The 22,097-nt window shown below is 33.3% G+C and overlaps 1 protein-coding gene across 1 annotated transcript in view; it reads left to right on the top strand.

The window, feature by feature from the left end:
- TLL1 (tolloid like 1) overlaps nt 1-22,097 on the top strand; it is a 196,513-nt gene that overhangs the window by 143,988 nt on the left and 30,428 nt on the right. Inside the window, exons 13-16 of the mRNA XM_004433468.3 lie at nt 8,231-8,426; nt 9,839-9,964; nt 12,580-12,740; nt 15,925-16,105. Of these exons, the coding sequence (XP_004433525.1) occupies nt 8,231-8,426; nt 9,839-9,964; nt 12,580-12,740; nt 15,925-16,105 (664 nt within the window). The remainder of the gene's footprint in view (nt 1-8,230; nt 8,427-9,838; nt 9,965-12,579; nt 12,741-15,924; nt 16,106-22,097) is intronic.

Below are 22,097 nucleotides of genomic sequence, written 5' to 3'. Positions count from 1 at the left end.
TAATGGAATTTTTGTTATGGATCTCTTTGTTTACATGGTTAATCTCTGTCTCTCTCGCTAAAACACGATCACTAAAGGGTAGAGATCTAATCTGTTTATTGATTACTATATCTCCAGCACCACTAGATGCATGATTAATATTTGATCATGGGAGGGATGAATGGATAGATGGATTATATGTGAGTATGTGAGTGCATGATAATTGGTGGATGGAAATTAATGTATCCTTTCTTTATCAAAAGTATGTAAGTTTCCATGCAAAGGGAAACAAGCCTGGGTAGGAAAGAAAGGTTTAGATTATGGAGGATCTCATATGTGGTATGGCTGAATTCAGACTAGGGATCCTGGGTTCTAAGAAATTCAGGAATGACAAGCAATTTAGAGGTATCCTAACATACCATGTAAATCTTCTAGATAAGAGAACTGAACTTATACCATTAACCTAGTATCACACAGGTGAGCACTAAACCAACATTAAAACCCAGGTACAGTAGTTCATTATTTGCAGACTCTATTGTCTAACAAAAATTTATTTGCAACTGGCAAATCAATACTTGTGCTGCTTTCTAGGTCTTTCATGGACATGTACAGAGCAGCAATATATTTGAGTCATCTGACGTGCACATTCCTAGCTGTGATGTGCCTTAAGGAGAAAATATGTGTTAGATAAACACTGTTCAGGCATAGTTTATTGTGCTGTTGGCCGTGAGTTCAACGTTAATGAATTGACAACATATATTATGGTGTCTTTAAATGGAAACACACATAAAACAAGGTTATGTATTGATTGGTTGACAAAAATTTTGTGACCAGAAGCTCACAGGAACCTAATTCTGTATTTCCTCAGGAGCAATGAATCAGTATTCATTAATTCGGTGTTTTCAGTGACTTTATAGAACTTAACTACTGCGAATACCAAGAATCAACTGTATATATTTTTTAATTTGTTCTAGTGGTCATTAGGTGGTTTGTTTCATTTACTCGGTTATCTGCTTATATAAATTTTTTTGTTTACATAATATATTTTAAATATACAGTTTATACATTTTATATTGAAAATGTATCATTAAAAAAGAAAGTCCTCAGCAATTCTCAATGTTTTGTGGTTTTGTCTGACAAAACAGTTTTTATTCACTGATATCAGTCTTTGCCTTTTTTCAAAAACTGCTTCTATTTTTGTAACTTTTTTATTTTCTATATTACTCTCTCCCGTTTCAGACAAAAGGGTCCTTAAGATAAACTTGTTCTTCATTCTATCAGAATTTACTAGTATAGGGCCAGCCCAGTGGCGAAGCAGTTAAGTTTGTGCCTTCTGCTTTGATGGCCCAGGGTTCACTGGTTCGGATCCTGGGCATGGACCTACTCACTGCTCATCAAGCCATGCTGAGGTGGCGTCCCACATAGGACTAGAAGGACCTACAACTAGGATATGCAACTATGTACTGGGGCTTTGGGGAGAAAAAAGAAAAAGAGGAATATCGGGAATAGATGTTAGCTCAGGGGCAATCTTCCTCAAAAAAACAAGTGAAAGAAAAATGTTTAAAAAAAATCTACTAGTATAAAAAACTTACTAGCTGTCCACTACTTTTACCTTTCTGTGAATTTATGTCATGACTTTACCTCTCCTGATGCTACTTAGATTTTAATATACATACAGAAGGAAAATCTGAACAAGTGCCTTTGTTAATCAACTTCAAGTATCCTTGAGCAGGAAAGGACACTATTTGCAGGGTAATAGAGTCCTAATACTTCTGGAATCATACCATTTGGGAAGCGGTTTCTTCTCTAGCAGTAACTGGTGCATTGTTTCCTAAGACCAGTACTGAAGTGACTTTGTACATGTGTGTAGATCATGTCTGGAATCATTTTGGAGAGCTCGTCTTCTCAGCAGCAGTATTATTTGTAAAGAAGACAATACTACTATTTCACCTTAGCGGTTTCAGGATACAGAAATACAGAAGACAAACAGTTTGGGAGACTGGAAATGTTTATAGTTAACAACTTCAAAGAAATGCCAATAAAGCAGAAAAAAGTGAAATAAACCCAGAGCTTACTTATATTTACATTGAAATCCCCACATACATTAATTTAAGTGGGATTAAGTTTGAGGCACTTGTGAACATTACTACACACTCTGATTTCCCTTATAGATGTTTAATAGTCTCACTCATCGTTACTGCAAGCTGCAACATTCTAAACTATGAACAAAAGTTTTTATCTTGGTACTTTGTGGATTGCCAGAATAAAAGTAATCCTTTAATTACTTTAAATATTTTGTATTAGTTTAAGTTAAGTAGACTAGACTTTGTGAATGAACTAAGAAGCCAAGACAAGGAGATCTTAATTAACATTTTTATGCTTGCCATGTACAATTTTTGGATATTTGGCTAAGAATATATGTAGGTTAATGACTATAATAGATAATTAAGTAGCTCTTCAGAATTATGGTCTAGGCTATAATTCTGCTCTGAAAGATTAGCACTTGTTAGTTTTAATAAATTTGCCCAAGGTCACGCAATTCATGGTTGGTAGCCCAGCGACTGAAACCAATTCCATGGCTTGTGTGCTCTCGTGCCCAGGTAGCAAAGAGAGGCATCAATATTCTCTCATAGCATTCAGTTCATTCCTTTCATACCTGTCTTCATCTGTATATTTGTACTGTTTAATCAACATATGTCTATCAGTCACGGACACGTATATTTTATTCACCATTATTTACACAAAGTATATATTATCTGACTATAGTAGTTTTCAATAAATATTTATTAAATATATGAATGAGTTAAAAATAATTGTGTCATGGAGGAAAAAAAATCAAGTGGCAGAATTTAAAAACCTGAGTCACATAAAAATAGACCTAACCCAGACTCAAGATTTCGATTTTCACATGGTCAAGTATGTTTGTTTTTCTCCTCCTTTTTTGAACTGTAATTATCTATGTAGTAATATTAATTAAATAGTAATAGTAAAATAATGTTAAATATTAAGATATTAAAAATGCTACTAGTAAATTTCAATGATCTGTGTATTAAGCTTTTCTCCTTTTTATTCAAAATTTCTTTTGTTGATAGCATTATTTCTCAGACTTTATTGGATTTTCCCATTATTAAAATTAATTTATTTTTAATGATAAATGCTAATTTACATCGTTTTGTTAGTCATACTTTTCTTTAGCATTTTCCCCCAAAGCAAAAATTAATGACTTCAGCATTGATCGTATTGTATATGATTTTAAATTATATAATCTACAAAAGTTTAATCATTTATGTAGTTGATTGCATTAATTATATTTTGAAACTACATTCTGAGTCATGGGAGAGGTTTTTTTATTGTTATGGTAAAACAGACATAACATAACATTTACCATCTTAACCAATTTTGTCTTTTTTTTGGTGAGGAAGATTAGCCCTGACCTAACATCCATTGCCAATCCTCCTTTTTTTTTTTTTTCCTGAGGAAGATTGTTCCTGGGCTACCATCTGTGCCCATCTTCCTCTACTTTATATGGGATACTGCCACAGCATGGCTTGACATGCATTGCATCTATGCGCGCCTTGGATCCAAACCTGCAAACGCCGGGCTGCCGAAGCAGAGCGCGCAAACTTAACCACTACACCACCGGGCCGGCCCCCCATCTTAACCATTTATAAATGTGCAGTTCAGTATGTAAAGTACATTCACATTGTTGTATAACTAATCTCTAGAACTGCTTTCATCTTGCAAAATTGAAACTCTATCCCTAATAAACAATAACTTCCTTTTGTCCCCTAACCCTTCTTCTTTCTGGCTCTATGACTTTGACTACTCTAGGTACCTCATGTAAGTGGAATCATCCGTATTTGTCTTTTTTGTGTCAGGCTGATTTCACTTAGTGTAATGTCCTCAAGGTTCATTCATGTTGTAGCACATGAAAGGATTTATTTCCTTCTTTAAGGCTAAATAATATTCCATTGGATGTATGTACCACGTTTTGTTTATCCATTCATCTGTTGATGGACATTTGGATTGCATCCACATTTTGGCTATTGTGAAAAATACTGCTATGAACATGGATGTACAAATATCTCTTTGAGAGCCTGCTTTCAATTTTTTGGATCTATACCTAGAAGTGAGATTGTTGGATCATACGGTAATTCTGTTTTTAATTTTTCAGAGGGTATGGGAGAGTTTTTATTGAAACTATTATCTAGAAATTTTGGAGTTTTCAGAGTTTTTTGCAAATAACTAGGAACTGCAGTAGATGTTTTTACAATGTTATGTTTACTTGGAAATTTGGTTATAAAATGAAGGCAAGGTGTGTGAATGGGTCCTAAGCCTGGTTCCTTCCTCTGGGGATGGCTTTTTTTCAGTGTGAGAGCTCATCTACCTGCACTGACCATGAGGTCTATACTTGTTGGTAGTTTTGGAATGAGAGGCTGACCACTTTAGGTTGCATTTCATTGATTTTAGTTCGTGCTAAGTAGAAACCACTTAGCTTTTCCATGCTTCCTCTCTACCTTACCAGTAAAAGCCTAAGCCCCACTGAGTAATGAAATGTAATATTAATCTCTTCTGGCTAATCTTTATGCTTGCTCGTCCTTTGAGTATTTGGATGTACTTCCAATATCATTTAAATATTAGTTTTCTAAAAAATATTCAGAGCTTACTATCTCTTTCATTATATTCTCTATGTACATATTAGTTTTGTTTACATTATGATAAATTTGCCACATTCGTATATGGTTTGTGCTCTGATGATTACCTTCAAGGCTGTAATAAATCAGCATCATTATCAAAACATATTTATTATACATACGTGTAATTGTGCATGACACTGCCTTCAGGTCCCAGCTCTATGAACTGTGTTCATGATTTAACTCAAGAAAAAACTCCTTTTTCTTTTTTTGTTTTTATAATTCCTTGACTTGGGTGTTCTTTTCCTCATGGAGCTTAAGGTTACAGGCACAACATCGGTAGACTTGATCCACTTTTTAGCTTCAACCATATTTATTTCTATCCAATCTATATATTAAGTGATGTATGATTAATTGATATAGCTGGAGAAAATGTTACACAAATCACATAAATAAAATAACTCAAACTTTCCTTTGTGCTCACCATCGTTACTCCTATGTAGACGTTGTTGAAGATGTGTAGTTATAATTCACACCAATACAGCAGACTCCTTGTGCTGGCATTGCAGTTAGGATTAATGCAATTAAACTGGAAGAACATGTAAACAAAGATCATTGAGGTCATTGATAAGATATCCAGAATTGTTGTTGTGAAGGGATAATGCATTTCTGAATATCATCAATTCATATATACCAGGCACATTCTATTATCTAAGCAATTCAACAACTGTGGCATTTTCTATGTGAAAATACAGTGTATATTTCTATTGTGTTGCCCCTAATACCAGGTGCATAATACACAATATGTAAGTAATGTGTAATTCATAAATAGGAACTGATGGAATTAATCCCACAGTTGGTCATTTTTATGCATTTTCCTCATGAAATATTTACTTTTGTGTATCACAAAATATTTAAACCTCTGATTTTTACTAAGCGACCAGTGAATATAGTATAAATTAAAATTTTAAATGATCTATTGTGTATCTGTTAAAAGAACAGAGTGAGTTTTATTTACGGGGAAATATCCATTATTCTAGTTTTTTTTTAGTTACCAAAGAAATATAAATTTTCTTGTTTCAATTTAACACTATCTTATTTTCTTTCTTTTTAGCTTTGTAATTTTGAAAATCAGTAATCTCTTCAAAATAGTCATTTAAAACCCCTTTTTAATTGACCTGAATTTTTATTCTACCATTGCTTCTAAGATGATGCAATGTAATTTTATTTCTGTTAATCTACCTTCCGCTACGAGGAGCTTCCTTCTTCATTGTGTGTTCTCATTTCCTTTCCTCTTCTAGCTCATTCTTTTTCTCCCTCCTCCAGTATGATCCATGAGTCAGGGGCAGGTCGTTCTGTGCTGCTCTAAGCAGGTGAGCACAGGATGACTTGCTGACACCTTTGGTTATTTTCCCTACAGTTTTGTCACTAGTTCAGCGTTGTTTATTCTTTTGTCAAGCTGTACACCTTGAGAGTTTTAGATATCGTTTTATGTGTCCCTTGACTGAAGAACAGCCTTTAGCCATCTGAAAATGTTCACATATTTATAGCGAACTCTGATTTCGAAGGGAGTATATTAAAGACGGAAAGAGGAGGGCATTTATATAGCTGGTCAGATTGAGCTTGTTGTCCCTGGTGACTAAGTTACCAGTTCCACTGCTAGCTTTTCCTCACCCTCTCGATTTAAAAAGCTAGTCTTAAAAATGTGCTTTCAAAATGAGATATTCTTCATATTAGATATTTTCCCATGATTCCACACACAAAGAGAATACATTTTTAGGAAAAAATCTGGATTTGTGAATCAAACTCAATGATCACCTATTGACCGTATAATTTAAAATCACAACCTTCACTCCCCCTACCCTTGCTTCTTATACTTTCTATCTAGTTTCACTTTATATTTTTCCATAGAATTTATTACTTTCTAATATTTTATGACTTAATTATTTATCCTGTTTGTGGTGTCCTTTGCTTTCTACCCATCAGTAGCATGTAAGCTCCAGGAGGGTGAGACTCTTAGCTATTTTGCTGGATGATGCATACTGAGCAGTGAGAAGAGTGCCCAGCATAGAAAAGGCTCTGAATATTTATTGAAGGAATGATGAATCTTGCAATTAGGAAAGGGAAGCAGCAAATGTACTAACCAAATATGTCTTTCGAAATCTTATTTTCTTTCTTTTTTTTTTTCTTGTGAGGAAGATTGGCCCTAAGCTAACATCTGTTGCCGATCTTCCTCTTTTTGCTGAGGAAGATTAGCCCTGAGCTAACATCTGTGCCCATCTTCCTCTATTTCTTTTGTATGTGGGACGCTGCCACAGCATGGCTTGTTGAGTGGTGTGTAGGTCTGTGCCCGGGATCTGAACCTGCAAACCCTGGGCCACCAAAGTGGAGCACATAAACTCAACCACTATGCCACCAATCTACCCCTCAAAAATCTATTTTTTCTGTTTGTCCCTATGCTACCTAATTTGAAGACTGTCACTGTTAATGTATCAACAAATTGGGAAATACATTCTTTAACCAACTACATCAGCAGTTTTGTGCATTCGGGTTGTAGCTTCATGGAATGACCATGTTCCCTGACGTTTGTTTTGTAAAGGAGAATTCTGTAAGTTAGTAAATTATGTGTTGAATGATAGTTGATGAGATGTGATACTTTTCATGGTTTATTAATTCTAGATGTCTGTGCTTTCTAGCCTCAAATATCTAGTAAATAGTTGACTCTATTAAGACTTCTGGGCTAGTGCCCATTTTCTATGAAAAAATAAAAAGCAAGAATTTTATTTAGAAATTGTTTTATAATTTTTAAAACAATTTGTAAATTTTGGTTTGTTGTGTTTTGGAGTTCAGGGTCAAAACCTAGGTCCATGAACGTGCAATTCTTCATAAAGTTTTATAGGCTAATAGTCTGAGCTAACGTTTGCATTCAGTTGTTTAAGGAAAGAGATTGAGTTCCTCCAGGTTATACAGGGTGAGAGAAGGTGTTGAGGTAAAAAGCCAGTGCTGATTCTACAATATGGTAGTCCTTCTACACACAGCTATGCTGACTATGGGCAAAGAATTTCATAGATTGGGAAGAACTGCAATCCCATATTATCAGATTTTCCTTCAAAAGCAGATTTATAAGCTAAAACAGTGCAATATTTGTTGATAGAATTTGAATCCAGCTTCTCTATGAATAAAATAATGGGTTTTTTGGTGAACTATGCACACTTTTTATAATTATATTTCAGAACAAATTATACATTGCTTATATCATATATGGCCCAGATTTTTAATGATAATTTTAAGTCTGGATTTTTTTTTAGCTTTATTTTCCAAAGAATTACTATTTTTTATTTTCTTTTAAAAGGCAGTTAACTTCTATTGATCCTGATGCATGTGGATGGACTGTTCCATAGATTTTTTTTATGTCTTTCTGTCTGCCAGAATATGTCCTTTATTCATGTACAGTGTCGATATTACCATGCACATTCTTGAGAAATGCTCTCATTTGGTATAAGAAATTTATTATATGACCGTATCAGTACTATGGCCCTGAGAAATACATAATACTTTTTCTATAGAAATTGTTTTATCTATTAATGAGTTATATTCACATATTTTTAATACTGCAGATTGAAAGACATGACAACTGTGCCTATGACTACCTAGAAGTTCGAGATGGAACCAGTGAAAATAGTCCTTTGATAGGGCGTTTCTGTGGTTATGATAAACCTGAAGATATCAAATCTACCTCCAATACCTTGTGGATGAAGTTTGTTTCTGATGGAACTGTGAACAAGGCAGGGTTTGCTGCCAATTTTTTTAAAGGTAGTTTGAAATAATTTAAAGTGTGTAATTTTCTTTGTCAAGGATAAATGTGGTATTTAGCTTTGGGTTGGGGAGAACTAGAGTAAAGTTACACTGAAGGTTGAAGTATGCACCGTTCATAAGGATATTTTTATGGTTTTTGATGGAAAAGGTTATTGGTAAAATACTGGAATTTGAAACTTTGCAGCACGAGTAGGAACTCCATTAGGATATTATACCGTGATTTTTATGAAATAGTAAAAATAGCAAAATTCAGAAAAGGATATACTGACAGGGAGAAAATATTGGCAATATAATCAACATAGGATTCATAATCAGATGGGGGTTTCCTGACATGTAGTTCTTCAGTTTATTTCCAGGTGGCAGCATTTCTAAACCATCCCTTAGAGAATAGTGTTCCACCACACTGGAAATAATTTATGACCTCCTTTGCAGAATATTCTAATACCTAAAATGTCTTTTTGATAAAGAATTATTACTGATCAGCTTTAATTTTGAATTGCATTACCAAATTTTAGTTTGTTTTCGTGTCCCATATTTGGTATGTATTACTGAGGTAAAAAGGAAGCTATTTTAGTGCAAATCATAACATCAAATTTTCTTTTAGAAAATTCATAGGCACTTATGTTAAGCGTGTCATTGTAGAATAAAATTCTTTTGTCGGAAGAGAATACAAAATTTTCTATACACTGATTTTTGTAGAATAAATGATTGATTCAGTTGTGTATGTCAAAATTTAGTGTGATTAATATCTAAATATTTTCATTATTTAAAGAACAACAGTGTGATGGATTTTCCCTGGGAGTTACTTAGATATTTACCTTATGAATTGAAAGGAGAGAACCCTGGCACTTTTACTGTATTTATTCAAAGTATTCATTAAAATGTACACTTACGTGCTTTCGTCTTCTCTGTGTGTTCTATTTTATAGTGGAAAAAACATGCTATCAAGATCCTCTCATGTGATGTTTATATATTTGCTTATAAAAGTGCTTAGTCTTTTGCCCATGCATAATTTCTCCAGAGAATATTACTTGCTATTTTCCAAACTTGCAATAGGTTATTCTTGAAAAGTGAGATTATGGAGTATCTTGTCATATATGTTTTTTTAAATAATATATATTTTTCATATGTATATTTTTCAGGTTTCCATATATAACTAAAATAGTACATATGTTTACAAAAATATGGAATTATTATATATCATCATGTCTATATAAAAATTGCAGTGACGTGAATTCTTGTATATCATCCATCAAGGGCTTGCAAATTGTTCCTGCTCCTTTGTTGAGGAAATCAGTTGTCTCAGTTTCATTCAGAGCCATTAAGAATTATATTTTCAAAAAATTTTACACCTTAGTATATAATAACAAAATACTGTAGTTGTTCTCTAACTCTCGCCATCTTTATAGAGGAGGACGAGTGTGCCAAGCCTGACCGCGGAGGCTGTGAGCAGCGATGCCTGAATACACTGGGCAGTTATCAGTGCGCCTGTGAGCCTGGCTATGAGCTGGGACCTGACAAAAGGAGCTGTGAAGGTATCACCGGATGTGCCTGTGGCCTTCCTTGCTGGAAACCTTCTGCCCCTTTCTTTTCTTTCTTTCATATAGTCTCATTCCCTTTCTCTCTCCCTTTCTGCCTCCCTCTTTCCTTTCCTTTCCTCTGTAATAACCTCTTTCCTCAACTATTAAGACTCAATTCATAGTCACAGCTAATGTGAAACAATGCCTGGGTTCTTGTTATAGAATCAGTCATTTCTTCCTTTGGTTACCAGGCCATCTTGTTGTATCTGTATCTCTATCTCTATCTATCTATATTAGTCTATCTATATATCTCTATATGTCTATCTCATCTCTCTATATGTATTTCTATTCTTATTTCTACCTAGACCTAGATTTTTATCCATCCATCCATCCATCCATGTATCCATTCATCCATCATTTGTTTTTATCTTTTTCTTTTTTTTTGAGGAAGATTGGCCCTGTGCTAACATCGGTTGCCAATCTTCCTCTTTTTCTTTTTTCTCCCCAAGGCCCCAGTACATAGTTGTATATCATAGTTGTAGAGTTGTAGCTCTTCTATGTGGAACGCTGCCTCAGCATGGCTTGATGAACGGTGAGTAGGTTCGCACCCAGGATCCAAGCCAGTGAACCCCAGGCTGCCGAAGCCAAGTGTGCAAACCTAACTGCTACGCCACTGGGCTGGCCCCATCTTTTTCTTAATATAAATTATAGACACATCTCTCTTATTAAAGTGAGGAGTCCTGGATCTGAATCATCTTTGTATCTCTAGCATCTACCACACTCAGACATAAAACAGGAGCTAAATATGTGTTTTATTAATAAATGATTCATTAACGTTATTTTGTCATGTTTATCTACGTTTCCTCTGTACATTCCAAGATGAGATTTCATGTTCAGTGCTTTGTTGCTCTGTCCTCTGATCTCTTCCTTCAGAATTTAAAGCTGACTCTTTTTCATTGCCCTTGCCGCATCCTCTTACAGGCCCCGCACTCAAATTACAGACAAAATAAATGGACTGACCTTCCTTCCTGCAGTCTCTTCTTCCTTTATTCCCCTCCAAAAATGTCTGCCAAAATCATCTTCATAGAACTTGTAGCAATTTAACATTATTTATATTTATGTATTTATTACTTTACTTTAGATGTTTCTCACAAAAATGTAAGTTCTCTAAAAACAAGCACCTTGTTCTCTGTTGTATCTGTAATAGAGGACATGTAAGTGGCAAGGGTGACAAAATTATTTGCTTAATGAATAAATACCACACCCCTGCTTACCTATTAAAAAAAATGAGAAACTCTCTGTTTCTTCTTAAACATTTAAATCCTTCTGTTTGGCAAAAGTCCCCATCCTGCCTATTAAACTACTAATCTGCTCCCTAACCTGGAATAAAATGGACACACTTATGAAGAAAATACAGTATTTTTGCAACAGATGACGTTGTATACCACGTTAATAAAGTAACGTGACTATTATTTCTGTGTGGCTCCTAGAAATAAATATTTTACACTATAATAATTTGCCAAAAATTGGTAAATGTGAAAGTACAGGTAGGTTTTTAAAATATATTTATAAATATAGTAGTATGTATATGTATGTATACATACCACATATACATATATGCATACATATGCACATTTATACCCAAAGGCAATTAAAGTAGAAACCAGTTAACCTTAGGTAACTCTTGACTCCCTAGGAATTAATTACAAACCACGTATAATATATATTCTTTTAACTTAACTTGCTTTTGGATACCCAGATTTTGCTAATTTCACTATTAATAAGGAAGAGAGGTAATATAAATAGTACCTCTTTTAAATAGATCATCCAAAAGGGAAAGAAAACCAGTTGTTAAATAGAGTTTTTGGAATAACAGATATGTTCCATTTTCTATCGTTTATCTTCCTTTTAGCTCAGGTGAGTCTTTCCAAGAGTTGCTTGTCTTGGAAAAAAGTTTAAGAAAATAAACAATTGATTTTGGTCTTACTACATCAGATTATATTGTGCTTTACTTATACGTTTTCATTAATTCTCACAACCACCATATGGTGTAGATATTATTATGCTCATTTAAAAGATAAGAAAACTGGGGCCAGGCCAATGGTGTAGTGGTTGAGTTCATGCACTCTTCTTTGGTGGTCTGGGGTTTGCAGGTTCAGATCCTGGGTGTGGACCTATGCACCACTCATCAGGCCACGCTGTGGCAGCGTCCCACATACGAAATAGAGGAAGACGGGCACAGATGTTAGTTAAGGACCAATCTTCCTCAGCAACAAGAGGAAGATTGTCAACAGATGTTCACTCAGGGCCAATCTTCCTCGCCAGGAAAAAAAAAAATAAAACTGACACCTGTTTTTTTTTATATTGCTCACTCAACTTTGATCTAAAATGCTGTAGTATAGCCATTCTTTGCTTGGCTCCAAAACTACAAAATATCAGTTTATAAATGAGATTAGATGATTGAAAGAGTTGTACTAAAGATTAAGGAACAGAAACTGCAGTTTTTTGGATTTTGAAAAATCCGGAAGATGGTTGAAATTTAATGCTGAGATGTTTGGTTATCAGTGGAAAGGTGCTAAGAAGGGATTGACTTGACTAGGAGAAAAGCTTTTCCTTTTCTTTCCCTCTAGCGGCTTGTGGCGGACTTCTTACCAAACTTAATGGCACCATAACCACCCCGGGCTGGCCCAAGGAGTACCCTCCTAATAAGAACTGTGTGTGGCAAGTGGTTGCACCAACCCAGTACAGAATTTCTGTGAAGTTTGAGTTTTTTGAGTTGGAAGGCAATGAAGTAAGTGAACAATAAATGTAATTTTTTCTATCATGTTTTGGGAATCCCTGAAGGCAAACTGGTAAACTAAAAATATAAAGAAAAAGAGAATCTATTTCAGTAGTACAATAGTATAGATGTTGTAGCCTTTTTTTGCTCTACTGCTCACTTCCACAACTGCTTATAATTCGTGTTGGCGCTGGATGATATTTTAGACTTCCTAGAAGATTGAAAATTACATAGAGAGAGGTTTTACTCAGTGTATTAATATACAGCATTTTCTTGATTTATTAAAGAACTATGGAAAAATTAGGGTCAGCTTCATGTTACATAGATTTTTCTAGAGAAAAACCAAAATCCACTGGTTGAATCATAACCAAAATATCCATTTGGAAGAAACGGGTGTATTTTACTTGTGGAAATAGGTATATTTTCATTATATAAGTAGGTTTTCATTATAATAAATGTGATCGTGGTTCAACAATAAGGAAAGATTGATTTTCTTAATCTTAATAGAATATGCATTTAGTTGACACTATCTTTCATTTAAAAAATATAGGTTACTATAGTAAAGGTCCAGTCTTCTGTCAGGTGACCACATTTAAATAAGTGAAATCATTTATTTGAAAATTCCTTCATGCTAGTACCTGCACCAAATTCAAATGGAATGTCAAGCCTAGAAATGGGAACTTTCAGAACTGTGTCCTTTGTATGATTGGTCAACACTGGTTTAATTCCAGAGAAATTAAAGCCAATGTTTGTTTTGTTTGATCTTTCTTGCTTTCTCTTCTTTTCTTAACTCCCACATTCTTTCTCTCAACATCTATTTTTATGTTTATTTTAAAATGAACACGATTCAAAACTTCTAAATATGATAAAATTAACTCATAAGAATTGTTTTGTCTTTGATGTATATCTGTTGAAAACTTGCAAAGAAGTGAAAGAGCAGAAATATAATGTATCTGTGCTCCTGGGGCAATAATTCCTGGTAACATTGGTGGGTTTTATAGCATAATTTTGTCTTTATGTATGTATCTTTGCTTCTTCTTTTTTCCTTCCTTCTTTTCCTTCTTTCTTTCAAATTAATTTTTTTTTTTTCTCTTAATTCTGCCTGTAGTAGCCAAGGCACTTCTATTCATTTTTTAGTCTCTTACTTGTGGCTTTGAGGTGAAAAGAAGTTGCTGCCTTTTGTGTTTCCTTAAAGGAAATTAAAGTCTGAAATGTGATGAACTTACATATTTCAGAGAATTGTAGAATTTTAGAGCTCAATGGACCTTTTGAGATCTTTTCATTGTGTGTAAGTTTTATGATGAGAAAGACTGCAATTTATATTTCTAATATACTTTATCCACGTGAAACATCATTTTCCTTTAATAATTATCTGAAATTGGGGGAAATATTTAAATGAAGAAAATAATTTTTATAGTATTTTTAGAAAAGCTTTCATTCTCATTTTTGAGAATGGGAATTTCCATATCAACTCTATGATTTGGTATGAGCTTAGCGTGGAATGACTTCTAGTCTCTCAGTTTTCCCTAAAGCTATTAGCTGTGGCAGATATGACATTTTAATTCATTAATTAATAGATGTTCCTTAGAAGGCTAGAAGTTTATATTCAGAAGGAGGGAGGGTAGATGGTTTTATATAAATGGGGCATTGTGTTCTGAAAGCACTTTTCTCACGGTAGTTAGTGGTCCTTATTCATAGAAAGACCTTTATAAACTCTGTAACATATCCCACATTCTTAAATTTATAATGATGTTACTGTGTGAAAAGCTGTTACAAAATTCTGTGCATTTTCATGGTTTGATGTATTAGCTATTTAAAATAAAAGTGTGAACAAAAACTGGACTTATAGAATACTGGGTTAAGTTAAAATTTCATTATTTTGTTCATTATGTTATTATCTAAAAGGAAAGTCAGTGTCAAATAACTTTAGCCTTGGAAACATTCTCCTGTACTATGTTAGAGCCCTCTCTAAACAAAAGTTGCAGTTGTAACAAAGTAGATAGAAAACATTTCATTTTTTCTAGCAACATTTTGCTTATTTAGCACCTAATTAATATCACGAGAACTAGTAATTTGGGTTGACATATTGCAAAGTACAAATCATGCCCCAGGGTTCAATCATATGCATTGTTAAACCTTGCTAATTACACATTTATGTAATAAGGTCATTTATGCAAGATGTTTTCTTCGCAATGTGCCTCGTAGGAACTCTGGAGAAGTGCATTATGGAAACATCTGTTAGTGGCCGTAAAATTGCTTAAGAAAACCTGGCATTCACTTAACTTCTTCCATTTTAGTGCTGTTAGTGCATCACACACAAATCAGAATAAGTCTACCTCATTTTAGTATAAATTCCTGTTTCCATCTCACTGAATAGAGTTCCTATTTGTCTGCAATCCTCCAACAATGTTACAGAGTAACTTCACAGTACCTAACAAATCAAAAAAATTGACAAGTATTAGTCCTTTTGATAATTTTAAAGGCAAAGGAACCTTTTTATTACGTACCAAGTCTGTCTCACTTTGAAAGTTCCTAATGGTGCTGTTCTGATTAGAACGTGTATTTCTGGGAGGCAGCAGTGGACCAAGCCAAACTCTGTGTTATTAATCTCCACACTGCTATGTATAATATGTGTAATTTTGGACAAATTATATAAAAATTTCTGAACCTCAGCTGTCTCGTCTCTACAATAGAAAAGATCATTTTATTTCTAAGGCTTGTTTTATAGACTAAATGTACCAATTCCGTGTAATTGTTGTCAGCATTAAATGAGACAGTGCTACATGACAAGTTCTTTCACAGTTCCTAGTGAAAATTTAAAATGTAAAAAAAAAAAAGCCGCAACTGCTGCTCTTCTTGTGACCATCAGCGCATCATCTTAACAAATATTCATCTCAGTCTTCCTTAACTCTTTCTGTTTTTTTAGAAAGGAAGTATGCAGTAAATACATATAAACAAGCATATATTTGCGTCTACATCTCTTGGAGAGAGTCAGAGCAAAATTCTCTAAGCTGTCTTTCCTGCCTTCTGTCTCATGTTTGAAGCCTTTTCTTGATTTTTTTTTTTCTTTACCTGTTAATTACAGTTTGACTAAGGCAAGAGTGAAGAGGGAAAAACATGATACATTGTTCAAAAACAAATGTCAATCATCTGATACTTTCCAATACCGAGACTGGAGTAACCATGTTTTTTCTAGGTTTGCAAATATGATTATGTGGAGATTTGGAGCGGTCTTTCCTCTGAGTCTAAATTGCATGGCAGATTCTGTGGTGCTGAGGTGCCAGAAGTGATCACATCCCAGTTCAACAATATGAGAATTGAATTCAAATCTGACAATACCGTATCCAAGAAGGGCTTCAAAGCACATTTCTTCTCAGGTATCAGTATTCACATGCTGTATATTATAGATTTTGCAGGGGGATGGGCTTAAATTGCATGGTATCTATTATTCATAGTTTTTTGTAAATGTAACTTGGAGGTATATAGAATGCATGACCATTTACCTGGGTCTAACAATTTATTACTTAAAATTAAGATATTAATTATAGGGCCCTGATGAAATGTAACTCTCAAACACTTAGACCTTATATAAACTCTAATCAAATATTATAAAGGCTGCTACAAACAACACAAAATTTTTATAATATTTTCATACTTAACTCTATACGAGTGGATGGGGTAATGACGCCAGACTTGCAAAAAATGGTAGATAGTTCAAAATAATTTATTTTTGGTTTTGGAATATGAGGTCTCATTTTAGCAACATATTTTTTATTCTTACTATTTAGCAACATATTTATTTTTCTTATTATTTTTATATTTTCATTATTATTAAACTGATATTAAAATCATACTTTGCCTCATCACTATAGAAATGATTGCAATAAGACATCTAGAAATATGGAAATTATAATTTTACTAAAAATAATAAAATATTATCAGATATATGTAGCAGTTGACACTTGTATGTTTGGAATTTAATGTTTACTTGAACCAACTCAAAGTAAAACTTCCCTTTTAAAGAGCTGAAATTTGAGAAAAGGTCCCCAAATTTTAAGAAAATATGTAGAAACATCAGTGAAATTCCCTTATTTTCCCAATTTAAGAATCATGCTTTATGAAAATATTATTACTGAAACTTCAAAAATAGATAAAATTGTAATAAACCATACTATAGCAAGCTATTCTGCCTTTCAGACTGGCAAACAATTTAAAGCAACTGAATTCCAATTATGTTTTAATATTAGGTAATTTGGATTGAGTTAATTCAAACTCCATTTATTCCAGTCCCCATGTGTTTAAAATTAATGAGATTTACAATGCCCAGGGTTTGTTTGGGGTTTTCAGTGTAATTGAAGTTAATGGTTCACAAGCTCCATTGAGGGCCAAGTCATACACAAAAGTACCTTCAAAACACAGTGGATCTTGGCTCCCTTGTTCTCATTCCTTTCCTTCCTCTGGATTTAATTGCCTTTTAAAAATTGTTCTCAGTCATTCATTTAAGATTTATGTCATTCAAAGTAGAATTTTAATAACCTATTTCAATGAAAGGAAGACTTTCTTAGACTTCAGTATTTTATAAATATCGTATATTTTATAAATTTTAGGTGACCCATTGGTTAGAGATAAAGCTTCTTATCTTAGAACCACCTAAATATTTATTTTAAAAGTTAAAACTATAAAGTAAATACATTTTATCATAATATTAATGATATTCAGGGTCCTTTTCACCTTTAGTCATACATTTTATTTAGGAATTCTTTTAAAAAGATACATGCTACATATACTGATGACAAAATAAGATTAAATTTAAAGTTACCCAGAAAATTTAAAATTCACTCTCTGATATTTTTGGTCAGGCAAAACTTTCCAAATTGTAAAGACAGGTTATTTGTTTGTGTCTTTAGAACAATACTATTGCAATATAGGGTAGGCTGCTTTAGTTCTTATACTATAGATATGAAGGCACATATAGATGATGCTGCTCTCCAGCACATGAGAGTACACAGTCTTTATTCCTAGCTCTATGCAACTGTGCTCTGTGAAATTTACTGAGTACCTTGGTAGGGCTTGAGCCCATAATACCTAATACTGATACTGATGCTCTTGGGAAATCATCTCTATTTTTAGTATTTATCAATGGTTTTTAAAAAAATAAATAAATAAATTAGGTGACAACACTTCATTTTGAAAGAGTCTAGCCTGGATTGTTTGATGGAGTACAGGTAGTTAAGTAAACTGAGCAATGAAGTTCAAGGAGAAATTAAACCCCAAACTTCTCTATTATAGATGCCATTTTTAACAACTTATTATGCAGGTATATATTATCTCTTTAATAATCCAAATAAGGCTGTAATATTCTCATTGTTATGTTCATTTGACGTATGAGGCAGGTGAGGAGTTAAGTAAATTGCTCACTGTCACAAAGAATTTAAACCCTAGTTTGTCTTGCTTTGTCTTAACCGTAAGAGCTGATCATGTCCTTTGCAGATGGCGTTAGTTATCTCAACATATTTGTAACCTGAAAAACGACAGATATAGTTTTCACTTTTTTATTAGATTATTATTTTGTAAAGTTCAAGCTAATTATCATTAAGTATGAACATTCAGTGTTTTCTTTTAGATGCATTGAAAAGTCTTGGCAGTTTGTCAGATTCATATTTAAAATACTGTAGTTCTGAATAAGTAATTAGATCTATTTCACATTTAATTTCCTGGGAGTTTCTATTAGTGGGGAAGATGTTTGCTCAGCAAAAGAGAAGATAAAAACATTAGATTTGAAAAAAAGAGCTCTTGTACTATCAAGAGATGGTAAAATAATAATAACAAAATCATAATTTACAAAAGATCACCCATTTTAATAAAGTTCTATTCATATTGAAAATATTATTTTAGTTTTCTAATAATGCTTTAAGTGTAATAATATATAATCATGTGTTAAAAGTCAAATAATTCATTGTTTTTATTAGAAAGCATGTAAACCACGGGGATATTGTATTTCACAAATATAGTTAAAGGGTTCTTTTCGTGTTAAAATTTGTTCTCGGGGGATTTGATAAAACACATTACTGAGTTTATTGTGACCAACTCTTTGGAAAGAAATTTAGCATAGGAATCAAGAGTCATTACAATGATTATTGTATTTGCCTCAGAAATCCCATTCTTGGGACTCTTTCATAAAGAAATATCTCAAAATCTGGGAGAAGGATTTTGATATAATGTGATAGTGACAGAAATTTGAAGCAACCTAATGATGTGACAGGAGGAAAATGGTAAATAAGTTATAACAAATGCACTTTGTGGACTCTTATGCACAATAAAGATGATGTAATGATTCCATGGTATAGAAGGTTGTATATGATAAAATATTAATGGGAATCTAGGTATAAAACTCTCTGCGCACTGAGCATACAGCTAAGCATGTGGCGTGGGAACAACCTGAACATCGGTGTGTAAGAATACTAACAATGTTTGTTAAGAAAGATGGTGCAGTATAGTTTTCTCCAATTTCTCTCAAAGAGTTTTTGTCTGATTTACATATAAAAATAACTTTAGAAAAGAAACACTTATATCATATTTCTACCTATCTGTTACCCAAAATAGTTCTAAATTTGCAAAGATTACCTAACAGACTTTGATTTTGTTTCAGAGTGAAGAAATTTAAAAATTCATCTTTTTTTTAATTAATAGATATTAATACAAGTTGGTAATATTAATACAAGTGTTTGGATTGAGTTAAATTTTATAATTTTATTTTTATAGTTAATTTATAATATTATCTTATTATGGACAATTGTATAAATATGTTAATGCATTGAATACATTACTCAAGAGATTTTATGGAGACTTAGTCTTAAATGGTTCTGTTTCTAACCAGTGTTTTAAAAATTTCAGAAGTGGTTATGAATTTATGAAAACATAATGAAGAATATAACATGTGCAGCTAGTTTTCCACATTCTTCTTCCAAGAACAATTATCGAGAAATTCAATAATAAGAAGAAATAATATTTGATAATAGGTGATTCTGTGTTATTTGGAAAGGAAAACTATTTAAAAATAAGTTCTGACTTTCTTGCAGCTAAGTGATACATCAAGAAAAAAAGACAAGGAAATATATTTAGATTTTTAATGTATGCAGTGAAATAAAATATTTATAGCATTATTGCCAAAATTTGCTATATTGTAATTGCAAAGATTACAATAAAATTGTAAATTTGCTATATAATTGTAAAAATTACAATTATTTAGTAAAATAATCACATAGAGATTTTAGGGTTTTTTTCACATAGTCTGTGATTTTAAATAAGTACCTTATAGACTTCAGAAATGGAATTGGAAGGATAACTCTAAGAATTTATTAGCAGGATAACTAATATCACTGGTTTCTGTCACTTCCATGTTCAGAAAAGTAAGCAACTATCACATATCAATTCTGATTAAATGTCATAAATTAGTCATGAAAAATGGATAGCTTGAAAATTTGGAAGTTATTGTATTATACAGCAGAAAATCTACAAGCTCCTCTACAAAAATCAAATTTGATGTACTGTACTGATTCTTGGTATATTTAAAAGCAATTTAATGAAGTAATACTAAAGCAAATAAGAAACTTAGGAATATCAAAATAAGGCTATTTGGACTCTGTATAGAATTATGTGTCTATTCAATTTTTTAGCTAATTCAAAATATAGTGGCATAGAAGATTTCTCATCCAACAATATATTACTGTGATTTTCTTGGATGAACAAGGTTTATTATTAGATTAACAATAATGACTTACTTTATATGATAGTAAAACTAAACTTAATTTTTTTGTTTGTTTTTTTGTGAGGAGATCAGCCCTGTGCTAACATCTGCCAATCCTCCTCTTTTTTTGCTGAGGAAGACTGGCCCTGGGCTAACATCCATTCCCATCTTCCTCCACTTTATGTGGGACGCCACCACAGCATGGCTTGCCAAGCAGTGCGACAGTGCACGCCCGGGATCCGAACCAGCGAACCCCGGGCCGCCGCAGCGGAGCGCGCGCACTTAACCACTTGCGCCACCGGGCTGGCCCCTAAACTTAATTTTATATGATGTTGTATTTGAACAAAAGTATGCAAATCTGCACAAGCATACATGATGTGGTTTATTTATTTTAAGTGATGAAACAAAGATAACTGTATTCTACTCGGAACAGATTATTTTTCTTAAATGGGTTAAACTTAAAGGAAATGTTAGTAGGGGTTTATGTATGTAAAAATAACAACTTGTGGGAAACTTGACAGGCTTTAAAAAATATAATTGTAGCATTCATTATCTGGAAATAATAGCAAATGATTTTAGGCGATAAGAGTTGAGCATAGATATTCTTCCTTCTTTAGGCATCTCTACAGACTCTATTATGAATTCTGCAATAGTGAGAATGCAGAATTTGAAGAACAAACCTCATTTAATGGCAGACTCCCTCACGGATGACTTTAATGACAGTGTGATCTATTACTGATGGACCTAGGGACTTGTTCAGTGGCAGAAATGGAGTAAAACCCAGATTTCCTGACTCCCTGTTTATTTCTGTCTGTAACAAATATAGGAGTCGGATAATATGATTTGTGTAATTTTTGTACCTCTGAATGCAAGTGATTTCAACTGACATGCTCCTCATCTTATCCGCTTCTCACTGGGAACAGCTTCTTCTTTCCGTTGTTCCTCCTGTACACCATTTCTCTCGTGGAATGCTCATAGATATTTTTAAAAGAAATTCAACCTGATAGTATTCTAACAAAACTTTCAATAGTAGTGTGATTAATTTCAAATAGTAACACAATTAAAACTTTCCTATATGATTTTGAATCCTGCTTCTAAGTTTTCATTATTAGTGATATTTAAATATTTCATGTTTATAGAAAGAGCAGATTGTCTCTGTCATAGCTCTCAGTGGAGTTTAATAGTGCTTTTTTGAAGGTGATTTCTCTTCGATGGTTTTGTGTTGAAAGTTGTGTGTGCCATGTATGTGTGCATGCATGCATGGGAGTTTGTGTGTGCATGTGTGTATGCACGACTGGGCATGAGTCTGTTTATTTTCTATTTGAGCACTTATTGTGAGTATATGTGCTTATATATGTTTCTGTTCTGGTGCATGGACCCCTTACTTCTTTTTCCTACAGACAAGGAAGCTTACTGCAAAGAGAAAATTTTCATTTTTGAATCTTGCAAGAACTTGATACAGGTTGCCACTTCGGTTCCCTCCAGTATGTATAATTCATAGACTGATGGCCTCTGATAGTCCCAGAGTTCCTCTGCAGGCCTCTGATGGGAAAATGCCACCTCCTTTTTCCCTAATAATGGACCTTTCCTTCATCTAACATGAAGGAATGGAAAGCAGATAT

Source organism: Ceratotherium simum, chromosome 12, assembly GCF_057802395.1.
Source record: "Ceratotherium simum simum isolate JZ-2026a chromosome 12, ASM5780239v1, whole genome shotgun sequence".
NCBI lineage: Eukaryota > Metazoa > Chordata > Mammalia > Perissodactyla > Rhinocerotidae > Ceratotherium > Ceratotherium simum.
Note: the sequence above shows the minus strand (reverse complement) of the source record. Positions and strands in the feature narration are given on the sequence as shown.